Genomic DNA, 13,678 nt, shown 5'->3' with positions numbered 1-13,678 from the left:
ATGGAAAATTATATCAATTAAAAGAAATAAGGCAATAAAAAATAAAACTTTTTTATTGGCTTATTTACAATTCCTCTATATAACTCCCCATAGCTCCCCCATTTGCACACGCACGCACGCACGCACACACACAGTTGCACTAGGTAATTAATTTATTTGACGTGTTTTATGCTCATATGTGATGATGTTTTTATGTTTTTATGTTTTATATGAGCTGCTGGACACAACAATTTCCCCATAGGGATAAATAAAAGTATCTAAAAACTTGTATTGTACGGTAAGTACAATACAATACTTTTATTTATGTATTTATGAGCTGTATGTTAAGCTTTTACCTGTATAAAAATCAAACATTAAAAAAAATTGACCCACTGGACCTTTAAAGAAAAACCTCAATAACAAACTTTGCAGTGGAAATAATAAATTGAAAGAAATCAAAGCTTTTTATGCACCGATTTTGAACAGATGCAATCCTTTTGATGACCCAGTGCCTCCCACACACGTTCCCAGCTCAGTTCTTTTGAACACTGCTTGAACAACTTGAAGGGCTTTTGGCATTTCAGAGCTTTTATCCAAACCTTATGGCCTGACACACCGTGGAGGCCGGGGTGGCGTGCGGCACCGCCAGGCTGTGACCAAAGCTACACACAAGACCCCGTCGGCGTGGAACAGTCAGGAATTAAAGGCTGTCCATATATTATGGCTCAACTGTTACAGGAGAAGTGAAATCAATTGAGTGAGGGCCGCGGGTGGCAGTGCAGGATCTGGCCTTGCTCAAAGTGAGCTTTATCTTAGCCAAGCAGGCAGCTGTGAAACACAGCGGCAATAATGAACTCAAGCTTGACTAATAGAGCCTTTTACTGCTGCTCTGCACAACACTAGTCCACAGCCTTAAAACATATTGGTACAAGACTGTACAGCTATGGCAGGGCCCTCTTTCAATATTGGAACAACAACTTAGGCCTATAGCAACATATACATACAATACTTAGCAGAACACAGGGGAGCCATGACCAGCCCATTACACCTGATCAATTACACTGCTTTGTTATACACAGCTCTATTTTTTTTCATATATTTACATTACTTATTATATTGTTTTTACTGGCTATGACTTTTGTATCTCTTTGAGATCTTTCTTTCTTTTTTTTAAATAGGGTGCAATATAGCTCAAAACAACAATTTTGTTGTAAGTACTTGTAGTGCGATGACAATAAAGGCTATTCTGTTAATCAGAATCAGAATACTTTATTAAGCCTGACGGAAAATTTGTTTGTAACAGTGCTCCATTCAACCTCAAGACTGTACATAGTGCAAATAAAATAGAAGCATGCAAAAATAAAAGAAAGAAAGAAAGAAAGGAAAAGGCTATGTACATGGCTATAAACATAGTGGATGTGGATGAATTTGGATGAGCAGTGGTTTCAAGCTGTGGTTTCAATCTGTGATGGATGCTTCGTTTTGTATTTTCTCTCTGCTATTTTGCATTTGAATCTTTTTCTGTAAGGCCACCTCAGTGTCTAAAAAGCGCCCTGACAAATAAAGTGCATATTGCATATTATATTTTTTTATTATATTAATTTATTAAATTTTCTTATTCTTATTCTTATTCTTATTAATAATATAAATGACATATTCTCCAGTACCTATTGAGAGATGGATTTTTCAAACCGAGGCCTGCTGCTGCTGCGTGTCACACTGTAAGCCAGTGTGTGTTGTCTCTGGCTGGATTTCCTACATCTTTCTCTCAGATAAGAGCGCAGGTGGCTGCAGGGAGCTTTGACAAATCACTTCCTGCACAGGTTCTTTGTAGTGGGCTGTCAGGAAGAGAAGTTGACCAGCAGCTATCTCTGCCAGCAGCCCAGTCTCAGCCGCAACCATCAGCTAATATTCTGCACTTACTGCTGGCATTTAGGAAACATTCCAACTCCACGGGCAAAACCTGTGCACGGCTTGGCATTTCAAAGAAGATAATAAAACTTTCCTTAAATACAGCTCTCATCTCAGAGTGCTTTTTAGATGCCCTTAGTGGAGTCAATTATCTCCCCTCACTTGCTATTACAGAGTCACTTTGAGCACCTTACACCTTAAGAGGTCCGCGCAGCGAGCGTTCTCAAATGTCATGTTCTTAACTGCCTCTCAAATCGTGTACTCTCAGAGACTGGAAGCCTTGGACACGTGTCGGCTGCTGTCATCCATTTGTTGCTAAACATGCCTTTTGAAATGTGCCGCGTGCATCAAAAGAATAGAAGTGCTTAAGTACGGCGAAATAAATAGATGAATAGAAGTGGGATTTTGAGGAGACCGACTGTTTGTGAACAACAGAGTGATCTGTGATCTGTTGCATGAGGAATGTCGGAGAAATTCTCCTTAGTATTTTTTTGAACCGTGTCAGAAGAGCAAATGTTATTCTCCTGCCACCATCAGAATGTCACCCTGCTCAGGGCCATGAAACCAAAGCCTGAAGGTCCTTTCATTGGATGTTAACAAGTGGGAGGGAGCAGGAGGAGGAGGATGGGAGCAGCTTCACAGGGATGAGATACTCCAGAGGGAGGAAGATATGGAAGCCTGAGAGCAGCAGTACAAGGAGACTGACAACAGTGAAGCGCTGAGGGGACAACTCGGAGGTCAATTCAAAACTCTTCATTTGCCCAAAGCCATTTAGGAAAATACACTTAGAATATGGGGATAATGTATAGGTGACAAAAAATAAAGGGAATTATACAGTGTGGTCTCAAAATTACCTGAATAAAGTATTGTCATAATCTGAAATGAATGCAGTAATACAGAAAGTGGTAGCGTTGTTTCAGAAATGACACTCGCAACCAGTGTTTTCATTTCTCACCTCCCGTCCTCTACATAATCAATCAATCAATCAATCAATCAATCAATCAATACCTTCTGATAGCTGTTGCTCCTCAACAAGATTTGAGGTCACCAGTTAATGTGCTTATATTTCTCCTAGAGGGCGCTATTGTAGATTGAGACTATTATTTTTTACTGTGTGCTTGTTTTGGAAGACAAATAAGTCAAGGAAACCAAGTAAATAAATAGGACCAAGTATGCAATATTTGGAGATTTAGAGAAGAAACAGCAACATCAAGACTATAAACTCTGAGCCTTTGATCTGCTCCTTGTGAATGGGATAATGAGGGAATAACACACACCTGGCCATAGAACAGCTGAGCAGCCAATTGTCCTATTACTTTTGGTGACTTAAAAAGTGGGAGGCACTGATACCAACTGTTGTAATTCCTACACGGTTCACCTGATTTGGATGTAAATACCCTCAAATTAAATCCGAGAGTCTGCAGTTAAAGCACATCTTGGTGGTTTCATTTCAAATCCATTGTGGTGGTGTTTAGAGCCAAAAAGATGAGAATTGAGTCAATGTCCCAATATTTATGGACCTGACTGTAACTGGTAGCACTACCAACTGCCAGTTGATAACTACCAAAATCTAGACCAAATCTAGTCTTACAGGTCCAGTGTGTCAAATTTTCGTGAAGCCTGGTATTGAAGGAAGCCTGTTGTTTCCTATTTCGGCCACTATGAGGTGGCTCCCTTAAAGAATGGTGGCGCAAGATAGCAACTAACAAGGAGCAAGACCCTTATTGCTCACTGTGTATTCCTATATACATGTGAGAACTGTTCTAAGGGCATTCTATGGGCATAGCCATATACCACTTTACCAACATAAAATTCATACATCAAGCCAAATTTCGCACACTGGACCTTCAACAGAAGACCGACTGTGTTTGCATCATTGCAAAGCAAGTGGAAATCAAAGTTTATACTACTCCAATGTGCTTGGCGTGAAATATAACATTGACTGTTTATATGCAAATGATAAAACAGTAAAATAAATGAATGTTTCTTCAAAAAGCACAGGACATCAGGACGCTGACTTTGTCTTTTGGTTTCCATGCATGTGGCAGCGTACACTGAGCGCTCACCTTGGCCGAGGACGTGTCACACTCCTGGCAGATCCAGGCGTATCCAGTCTGCTTGGGGGACTTCTTCAGTGGAGGGTCCAGGCAGCCGAAGTGATAGCAGAGACGGCACTCATCACACCTGAGGGACAGACAGACAGACAGACAGACAGACAGAAGACCATGTGTTGTTACTCCTCACACAAAGAAAGCTCCTTCACGCTCCTACAAGGACAGCCAGTGGCTGATGATGGATGAGGACCAGGCAACGAGGTGTCGCTCACTCATGAGAAATTGTTAACGCATATTAAATCTCATCTAAACACTTTATTCGCTTAACCTTATATACCAGTGACTATCCAGAGGTTCATAATGCCACCCAGAGAACGCAGAGCTTGTTTATGCCGAGACAAATACCTGCATGTTTCCTCGTTTCTTTTCCCTATCTATCAATCGATCAATAAACTTTTATTTGTACAGCGCTAAATCACATCCAAGGACGTCTCAAAGCGCTTTGTACAATCAGAGTAAGAAACAGCAGGGCCCCCAGAGCAAGCAAAGTCGTTTGCATTGGAAATCTTTCCAAAATAAGTGACAAAAAAAAAATTCATTACATATATAGTATAGTGCGTTCATAATGGAATGGAATCTATGGAAAATAGGATTTCCCAACTGTAGTTGTAAAACCATTGGTTTCGGTCAGGAATATGTGCAAAAGCATATTTTGTTATTTTTGCTGACTGCCACCTTCTATTGCAGGGGAAGCATATTAAAGTGCAATTTAATATGATTTTATAGCTACTTTGTAAATGTTATGTATTATATGTATTTATAATGTTATATATTATGTATTTAAATCTAATTCAAAATGCAGTATTATGTAAAACTCTTTCCCTGATATCAAACAGCTACAAACATGTCCTGTCATGAAACGGCTCACGCACCATCTCTCCCTCGGCCCGCCGACCAAGAGGAGGCAAGTCTTTTTTTTTTTCCCCCGAGGAGGAGTGTGTGTGTGAGACAAGGAGTGAGCAGTGCTTCAGGATGGAAGGTTTTCAAGGTAAAACAATGGCAGACAAATGCGGGCAACTTGCAGTCTGGCTCCATCTGTTCAGTTCAGTCTTTCACTCGCTTTCCTCTTCTGCTGACATCACCTGACCAACACATAGGCATATGGAGAAGGGCCTCCAAGGTCTGTGTGTGTGTGTGTGGATATAGACAGAGCCCACTGCAGCTGCACAGTGCACACGCTCGGCAGTCGGCACGCAGTGCACGATGTGGCAGGCAGCACGCAGCAGAGAAATGGCGGCGACCGCAGAGTCAGAGTCGGTGAAGAAAACACAACAGAAACAGAGTTGTTTTGGTCCTACTGTTGGCCAGTTGATACAAACAGAGCAGAGCTGTGACTGATGCAACAAGAGAGAGTCGCACAGAAGCTGCTGTTTTTCATTGACATTTGATTTTATACTTATTTATTATTTATATTTATTTCTTTAAAGTTGGTTATATTTTGGTATTAGATTTTTTTTATTGATTGACATTTATATAATTATGATTTATCTTTTTAATTTCATAGCACTTCATTAGTTATGATTTATATTTACATTTTGTGACATTTTCTTCAACTGTTTTTTATTTTTTGTAATAAATATATTAACGGCTACATGTGTCTTGTGATTTTTAACGTTTTACTTATTGAAAAGATTACAAACCAAAAAGTGTATTGATATTGATATCGCAATATCAACCCCCAAAATATTGATTATCGCATTGAATTCGAAAAATATGTTATCGCCCATCACTAGTAGCTACTGTGCTAGTGCCTTTGTTATGCGAGCTGGGACCACCACTTTATGTCCGATTTGACAGTCGCATTTACAAAAAAGAAATCCTAAAAGTCAAGCAAATGTCAGTTTATGCGTCACACGACTAATGCGTCACACGCTGCAATGCAGAGCTGCTGCCTCACATGCAGATGCTGGCATGGCCGATGGCCGCCATCACATTGAAGCAGTGAGGGCCACAGGAGGTCTGGTGGGTGGCAGTGATGCGCTTTTTCCTGCGAGTTTCCAACGGCCAATAAATCCCACAGAAGAGTGCGAAGAGCAGAGCTGGAGGAGGCAAGTCCACGGGTGACTTTCAAGACTAAAGAAGCATGAAACATGGCAGAGGCAGATACAGAGGCTCGGCAGAGAAGGGCTAAAGTGTGGGAGCGTTTGACCGCCAAGAAAACTCACAAAGCCTTTGCGGCACATTTTTGCAAAGGCATGTCATTAGAGAACGAGTATACGAATGCAATGATCAAGCACCTGAGATGTTGGAGGGAAGCTCAACAGCAGGGAAGTCTGCACAAATTAGACTTTGGTTGATTTTTTGAATAACAAAAGATGAGGTTGGTGTCTGTGGTAACTAATGGAACCGGGTGGGAAATCGATTTGGTTCTCCGTTATATTTCATTATGTCGTTGTGGACGGCTGCCACCAGGCGGCAGTCTATCGTTCCAAGTCACGGAGTTCTTCTGGTTCTTTTTGTTTTTCTTCTGTTCGCGTTGTCCGAGTCGTGAGGACTTAAGGTAAAGCCAGTACGGCCATCACCATGGATGTATTATAAGAACTAGATGCTGGACTGGCAATATGGCTGCGGGCCAGTTTTCTCCAGTGGTCACTCGAGGTACTGCAGCAAAAAATACCATGGGCTCAAAAAGCATTTTTCGCATAGACCGCAATAAAAAAAATAAAAGCATTTAAACCGGCTGACAGGAAGACTGTGACCTGAAATGCGATTCATTGCAAATCTTTCTATTGTAGATTGTTTGGTCTCTCAGTCCTTTAAAAAAAATGATGAGGGCCAGAAAATCAGCAGAAAAGAGTTTATTCCCAGCGTGATGTCACCACGTCGTACGTGCTCCTGTGTCTCAGCTCGTTGTGATTGGCTGCATCCTGACGTGTTCTGATTGGCCAAATAGATCAGAGGCATGATGGGAAGTGACCCTACTGCACATGCTCTATGGGCGCATTAAAGCGGAAGTCAAAAAACTTTTTTGCAGTCTGCGCTGGGTGAGGAACATCTTGGACTCTGGGGGCTTGACTAAGACGTTATATATACAGGTTTTGGGGTGCATGAGTGTGCGTGAGCCACGTGTATGAATGCTAAAACGGCTAATGGCGCTTTGATTTCATCTCCATATTTACCACTTCATCAACATTGTAGCTAGATAAAAACCAGCTCACTGGAGAGTGTATTTCCACGCATCTTCTTGGTCACAATAGCGCCACCTGTAGGCCAGGCCGGGCTTAACTCCAGCCCAGCAACATGGAGCAGGTGCTCATGTGAAAACACAAAGACCTGGTGGTTTTTGACGGTGATGGCTGATGACCCGTTGACTGATCCTGTCTGGTTTTGTTTCCCACCACTGCCCTGACTGACTTCATCGACTGGCAACTCTGCCGTGTCGCTCGCAAGGCTTGGCTTTGGTTTCTGCCATCGATTTTTTTTCCCATCACATTTTTTTGTACTCCGTAAAGATTTTGAAATACAAATATATATATATATAGAATCCAGCTCAACTGTCTCAGCTTCTGTGACGAGTTTGACTGCCTTCTCCACTCCTGCCCTTACACACTGAGCCACAGCAAAGTCCTTGATGTTATCAAAGCAATTTGCCCCCTGCTTTAATCATTGGGAAAATTGAGTGGCGCCCTCCCTTTCCCTGCTTTAGAAGGAGACACAATCCAATCAGTCATAATAGACATTATTGATTGATGTAATCTTATTGGAAGCAAGAGGGAGGAGTGGACATGATTGATTGCTTTTGTCTGTTACACATGTTTCACTCACTTGGTGATTTTGTCCACTTTTATCTTGTAGTTGATCTTTACGTAAAGAAAAGTTCTCTTCTCATCACTCAGGATGTTTGTTAGCTCCATGTTTTTGGTCTGAGTTTGGAATAAAGAAAGTGCTTTGATTACTCCAGAGAGTGCCAAAGACCTCATTCTTAAGCACAACTCCAGCATGGAGTGCATTAAACATGCCAGTGTTCCTTGCAAGGAGATTTTAGTGAAGGTTTGAGTTGTTGGAGAAGATTTGGTTCTTTAAGCTTTTCACACCTAAAATTTCTTAGTTTACCCAGGACGTCAATTTCTACCTGTACTTTATCCTGCCAGCCCCTTAGTATCAAGTTTGGGTAGATGTATAATATATTGCATTGTATTAATATTATGAAGCTTTGCTCATGTTTCTTATTTTTGTATTTTTCTTCATTTTAAACAGTTTTAGGAGAGTCAATTGTAAAATCTGATCTGCCATAACACACAACCTAGGCAATTTATTTACTTTACATTTATTTTACAACTTATTACTTATCTGAAACGGTTGTGAACCGCTATGTAAAATTAATGAAATGCTGAAATAAAAAGAAAAAAAAAGAAGAAAAAAAAGAACCTAGACAACCAGCTAACAGCATTAGCAGTCCAGAAGTTGGAAATAGAATTTTCATTTCAACATTGATGTAATGGGAAAAACAAGTGGGGATAAAATAAAAGTACTGTACATCATACAGATGAACCAGCTACTTTACACATGGATAATTGATTTAGCAATATTAGGAGTTGTCCAACCTGGTGGTGGCGCTACTTGCACGCTTCTTGACACTCCAGGAGGAGTTCCAGTATGCGTTTGATGTGCACAGATCATTTTCTATTTTTTGCTGCATGTGTAAATCATAACGGCTCAGTGTGCAAGTGAAGGTTTGTGTAAACACCAACATGAACTTAACAAAAATCTATGAAAATATTGACTTTTTCTTTGATCAAAATGCTTGATCAGTGATGTTATAACAAGATAAATGTTAACGCATATTTTATAACTTGAACAATACACGTTTGGCAGTTTATGTATTATTATTTATGAAGTTTTTTTTATACATTTCGTACAAATGAAAATGCAAATGTAATCATGACACTTTTGAGTATACTGTACTTAAAGGAGACATTTCTTCAAATCTTTGTCTTAATTAAATGGTCAAGTGCGCATCACAACAAAGACAGATGGCGAGAACAATGACACACACACACACACACACACACACACACACACACACACACACACACACACACACACACACACACACACACACACACACACACACACACACACACATCAAAATCAAGGAAATGAAGTAGTGAGCTAAACTATCTTCAGGGGGCAGAAGCGAGGAGGATATTGATGTTTGCTGCTCGCCAACTGCTTTGTGTCCCTCGTCAAAGACTCCACGTATCGACACTCGCTTCACCGACTCAAAAAACTTATTTTCTGTCCAGCAGCACAGCCTTTTGAGCAAAGGTGACTAAAACAACGCAGTGAATTTATCACAAGAGGGCAATGTAATTACCTTGGAGACAACGTGACTCAAAATCAATATGACACAAACCATTTGGTATGACTCAAAGTGTCCAAGTGTGGATGTATAGAGCAGAGTGGATTATTGGACTGAGTGGGCCCTTTTTTTGATTTACCGTTAGGCCATTGGTTCTTTAGAAACCAGCCGCTGTTTAACAAGGGAGGAGAAGGTAATGAATGAGGTGCTGACTGCAACGGTGCAGTAAGCCAAGTCACACACTCTGTCTTTATGAGATCATCTGCAAGCCAATCATTCACTGCCACAAAGTTAAAGAGAGGGTGTAGGAGGAAGAGATCTTCTGCATGACTATGTATCTGTCCAAAGATTCCTATATATTCCAGCAGGGGTCCCCAGTGAACTGGCCACAACTCTGCTTGATTTATTTGCCCCAACTGTAAGTATGAGATGAAAGACAGCGCAAAAAGCGCAGCACCTGGATGGAAATTAACATCAAGTCTAATATCAAGACCTTGTAATGACCATTTTACTAGTGACACACACACACATGCACCTGAAAGCCCTGTGTGTACACACACACACACACACACACACACACACACACACACACACACACACACACACACACACACACACACACAGAGCACAATTCGATAGACAATTTCAGATCATTGATCATTGTAGTTAATATTAACAACTCAATTCATTGGGACTATGGAGTTAAAATATCATTAGACAATAATTATTGCATACCAAGCAGTAGAGGATGAGTACTTTAGAAGGAACATACATGGCCACTAGAGTGAATAAGTCAGATAAAGGGACGGCAATGCAGCTGAAAGAGAGGGCTTTCAGCTGCATGGCCTCACTTCCCTCATGCTGTTGCTGCTGTGTTTTCTTCTCTAATAGGAGGAGAAAGAGTGAAGTCAGCAAAAACAAAATGCCGCCATTAAATCATCTCCCCACATCCTGTGTCAGAGGAGTAATAGGAAACACACTCATCTTTGCAAAGGTTACTGTTTTCCACAACCTCCTTGTAGCTTTTCCTCCCCCTCTCACTCTCTTTATCCCTCTGCTTCTCCTCTTTCAGGGACTGGTGCGTCTAGCAGGCACTTGCTGATGCTGAGATACCTGGAGGTCTGCGATCGCCTCTGCAATGTGCTCCTCAAAGATCCTCAGGGCAAGAGGATGAGGAACTGGGGCAGCCTAGGTTCACCATGATGAGAAGGTTCCATCCAGTGTTCAACACTGGAAGGTCTTTGTGGTGGTGGCCCCAAAACTGATAGGTAAAAAATACTACATAATATATTGCAATATGAAGAGTGAAACGTTCTCCATGGAGTCATCTCTGTGCCTGTGTATTACCTTTAATTGTAACCACATTACTACAGTAGGAGAATCTAATAGATCAATCCTGACTCCACCGTCAACAGTTCATCGGAGCTCTTCCCCCACCCCTCCCCCACCAGACCCCCCCAAAGAGCAGCAATTTCCAGGTGATAAATCACATGTGACAGTGGGCATTACTGGCACAAACGGACCATTGCTGCAGCATCTTTAGAACAATTAATTAGTTGGCTGACACTCATTTATCACTGCGACAATAAGGTGAAAAAGTCAAGAGTTTATTAAAGCTCTGCTTCATTTGCAAGAGCAGCGGGCCAAAGGCCGACACTTCACCAACACAACACAAGCCAGATCACATTCTCACTTCACAGACATCACGGCAACACACAAGAAAGTCCAAGATTCGTGACACATATTTCCTCACCTGCAAACACAAAGTAACGCAAGGCCTCGTCACAAATATGAACTGAACTCCACAATCTTATGACATGATTACAAACAAACAAAACGATAAAATTGGCCTTTTCAATCAGCATTTTTTTCCACCGTGTACTGGACCTACCTGGCATTAAAAATTAACAAGGTTGCACAATTTCATTTCTATTTTTCAATTATTGTACAGATCTGAGTAAATACAAGGAGCCATGCTTTGCATCACTGGAACACAGTCTTTGATCATCTTATTTATGGGTGGTTTCACACTGCAGAGCTATTTTACACTTCAGAGATTTAATGTTTTTTTTGTTGTTTTTTTTACGTTATCAACACGGGAACGAGAAATCTTTTCACTCCAAGAATACCCGTCAACACAATTTAGAAAGAAAATCTACTTCAGAGAAGGGATTCTTGAGGACCTGGTTCACAACTGGCTAAATTCTTTGTGCCATCAATTCAACGACATGTTGTATAGATTTTGGATCCATATTGACACGAGAGCGTTTGCACCAGGTATCAGGGTTACACAGCCACAATGCAACTCCACAGGGTTCTCCACTGGACTGAAGGTATCGTCAGAACAAGGGTATATTGTTGTGGTCAAGCGCTGACACGGTCAGCAGCAAAACTCAGGTAGGCTTCAAAATGAACTGAACTGCATCATCAGGTAGAAGCACAAACACATAAGAACAGCGGCCTTTCCAATAAATACTAAGAGTAGCTGGTATAGAAGCAGCTACCTGGCATTCATAATGACTGCAGATGCAACTCTGGTGCAGTTGTATAATTGTTGTATAACTGCCCATTTGGAACTGTGACGTCTGCACCAAATTCTGGTTATTAACCACGTAGGACGCTGCAGAAACACTCATCAGACCAGGGGAAAGGTTCTGCTCTTCTATCCTCCTGTTCTGGTGAACCTGTGGGAAGTGAACCTTCAGTTTACTGTTCTTAGTGTACACCAGCTGACATGCTGCTTCAATGTGTGTTGTATTTTTTCAGATACGCTCTACAAAATTCCTTGGTTACAGCAAAAGGTTCATGGACTAACTGTGACTGTCATTCTGAAGCATCCTCCGCCCACCTCTGGCACCAACAGAGAATGTCTGCCCCGATGAGACTGCATTGATTGTGTCTTTCTCGATCAACCAAGAGATGGTTGCGAGTGAAAAACCAGCACATTCAGAAAATCTCAGACCAGCTCAACTGACACAAACAACTTTCCTACATTCTGAGTCACTGAAATAACTTCTTTCCCCCCTAGTTGGCTTCACTTTTCTGATGCCTGGCTTGCAGCAGGTCGTCTTGACGACGTCTACAGGTCTAAATGAACTGAGCTGCTGTCAAGGAACCTGCTGATTAGATATTGCTATTAATGTGCAGTTGGACAAACGGACCCTAATGAAGGCCTTGGGCAGCGTGCTGATGTTAGCACCCCTCTTTCAGAATGAGACCAAGATGGAGCCATTATTGAGCCGTCACCTTTGGGTTTTGTTTCCCAGTTATTTTATTCTTCAAATCTAAAAAATTGTTTAGTGCAAAAATAAAAGACCTGTTCAGTGATGACAACACTTCACAGGTTTGCAGGACACCCCTCCATCCAGCAAAAAAAATAACCTGGTCTAGAAAGACAGACAACTATTCCCACAAACATGCATATAGGTAAAATAGTGATATGTGAGGCCGCACTATGACACTTGCCCTCTTAGATGACAAACACAAGGCACTTACAGACTTGGTGGGCTATTATTAGTGCAATACAAGTAGACAATTTTTTATTATCTTTTGAATTAATCTTATTAGTCTTTATTCGTTCAAGTGTGATTATTTTCACAGCGTTTGCAATGCGGTCAGAGCATCAGCCAATCAACATCCACGGTGCTGCCAGCTCATGTGACGGCAACATGTTAAAGAATCAAATGAAATAATTAATTTTTAGAAGAGGGACGAGAAATTCAAGACCAAAGTTTCACGCTGCAACACTTCTACTGTGCAAAACGCAAAAACGCACATTGCAACCACTCTGAAAAGATTTGATGCAAAACTAATTGTTGGTGATCATCTGCACATTTTTCATAAATGAGACACCAAGTCTGTAAAGGCCTTGAGTTTATCTATCAGGATAAAGTGACAGAGGAAGACTTTAAAATGCCTCTTGAGACAACAGACGAGTGGACTAGGATTGAAGAAGCACTACTGGTCACTACTGCTTGTTTCTACCGCGGGTCTTGCATGGCAGCATTGTTCACTGCGACACGTAACACACAAAAGTTGGCATTATAATACAATCAAGCTGACTTGTTCATACTTTTCATCATTTACTGTTGAGCATCGTAAATACACTGATAATATTTTTTTCCATTACTTTTCAGAATAAGAAAAAAAAGAAAGCACCAACTGACAGTTGAGAATGTTCCTGAACAGTCAGTCGTGTATTTCAGTTTTTTTCACTTGGCATAAGGTAGCAACAAAAAGTGTATATGAAGCAGAAGACAGGGTTACATGGAAGCAGAAGGGACTCTGTGACCTCCAGCCCAAAGAACACTATTTATTTTTTAATGTACCATAATGACGACATTCATTATTAGATGCGCCAAAATAAAATAGA

At 41.1% G+C, this 13,678-nt stretch overlaps 1 protein-coding gene across 1 annotated transcript in view; it reads right to left on the bottom strand.

Annotated features, from left to right (window-relative positions):
* phf14 (PHD finger protein 14) overlaps positions 1 to 13,678 on the bottom strand; it is a 48,873-nt gene that overhangs the window by 7,754 nt on the left and 27,441 nt on the right. Inside the window, exon 17 of the mRNA XM_076051490.1 lies at positions 3,957 to 4,074. Coding sequence (XP_075907605.1) covers positions 3,957 to 4,074 — 118 coding nt within the window. The remainder of the gene's footprint in view (positions 1 to 3,956; positions 4,075 to 13,678) is intronic.

The sequence above is a fragment of the Nelusetta ayraudi genome, unplaced genomic scaffold (genome assembly GCF_046127955.1).
Source record: "Nelusetta ayraudi isolate G7.1 ecotype Tasmania unplaced genomic scaffold, CSIRO-AGI_Nayr_v1 ptg000135l, whole genome shotgun sequence".
NCBI lineage: Eukaryota > Metazoa > Chordata > Actinopteri > Tetraodontiformes > Monacanthidae > Nelusetta > Nelusetta ayraudi.
This window is presented reverse-complemented; position numbering and strand designations above follow the sequence as displayed.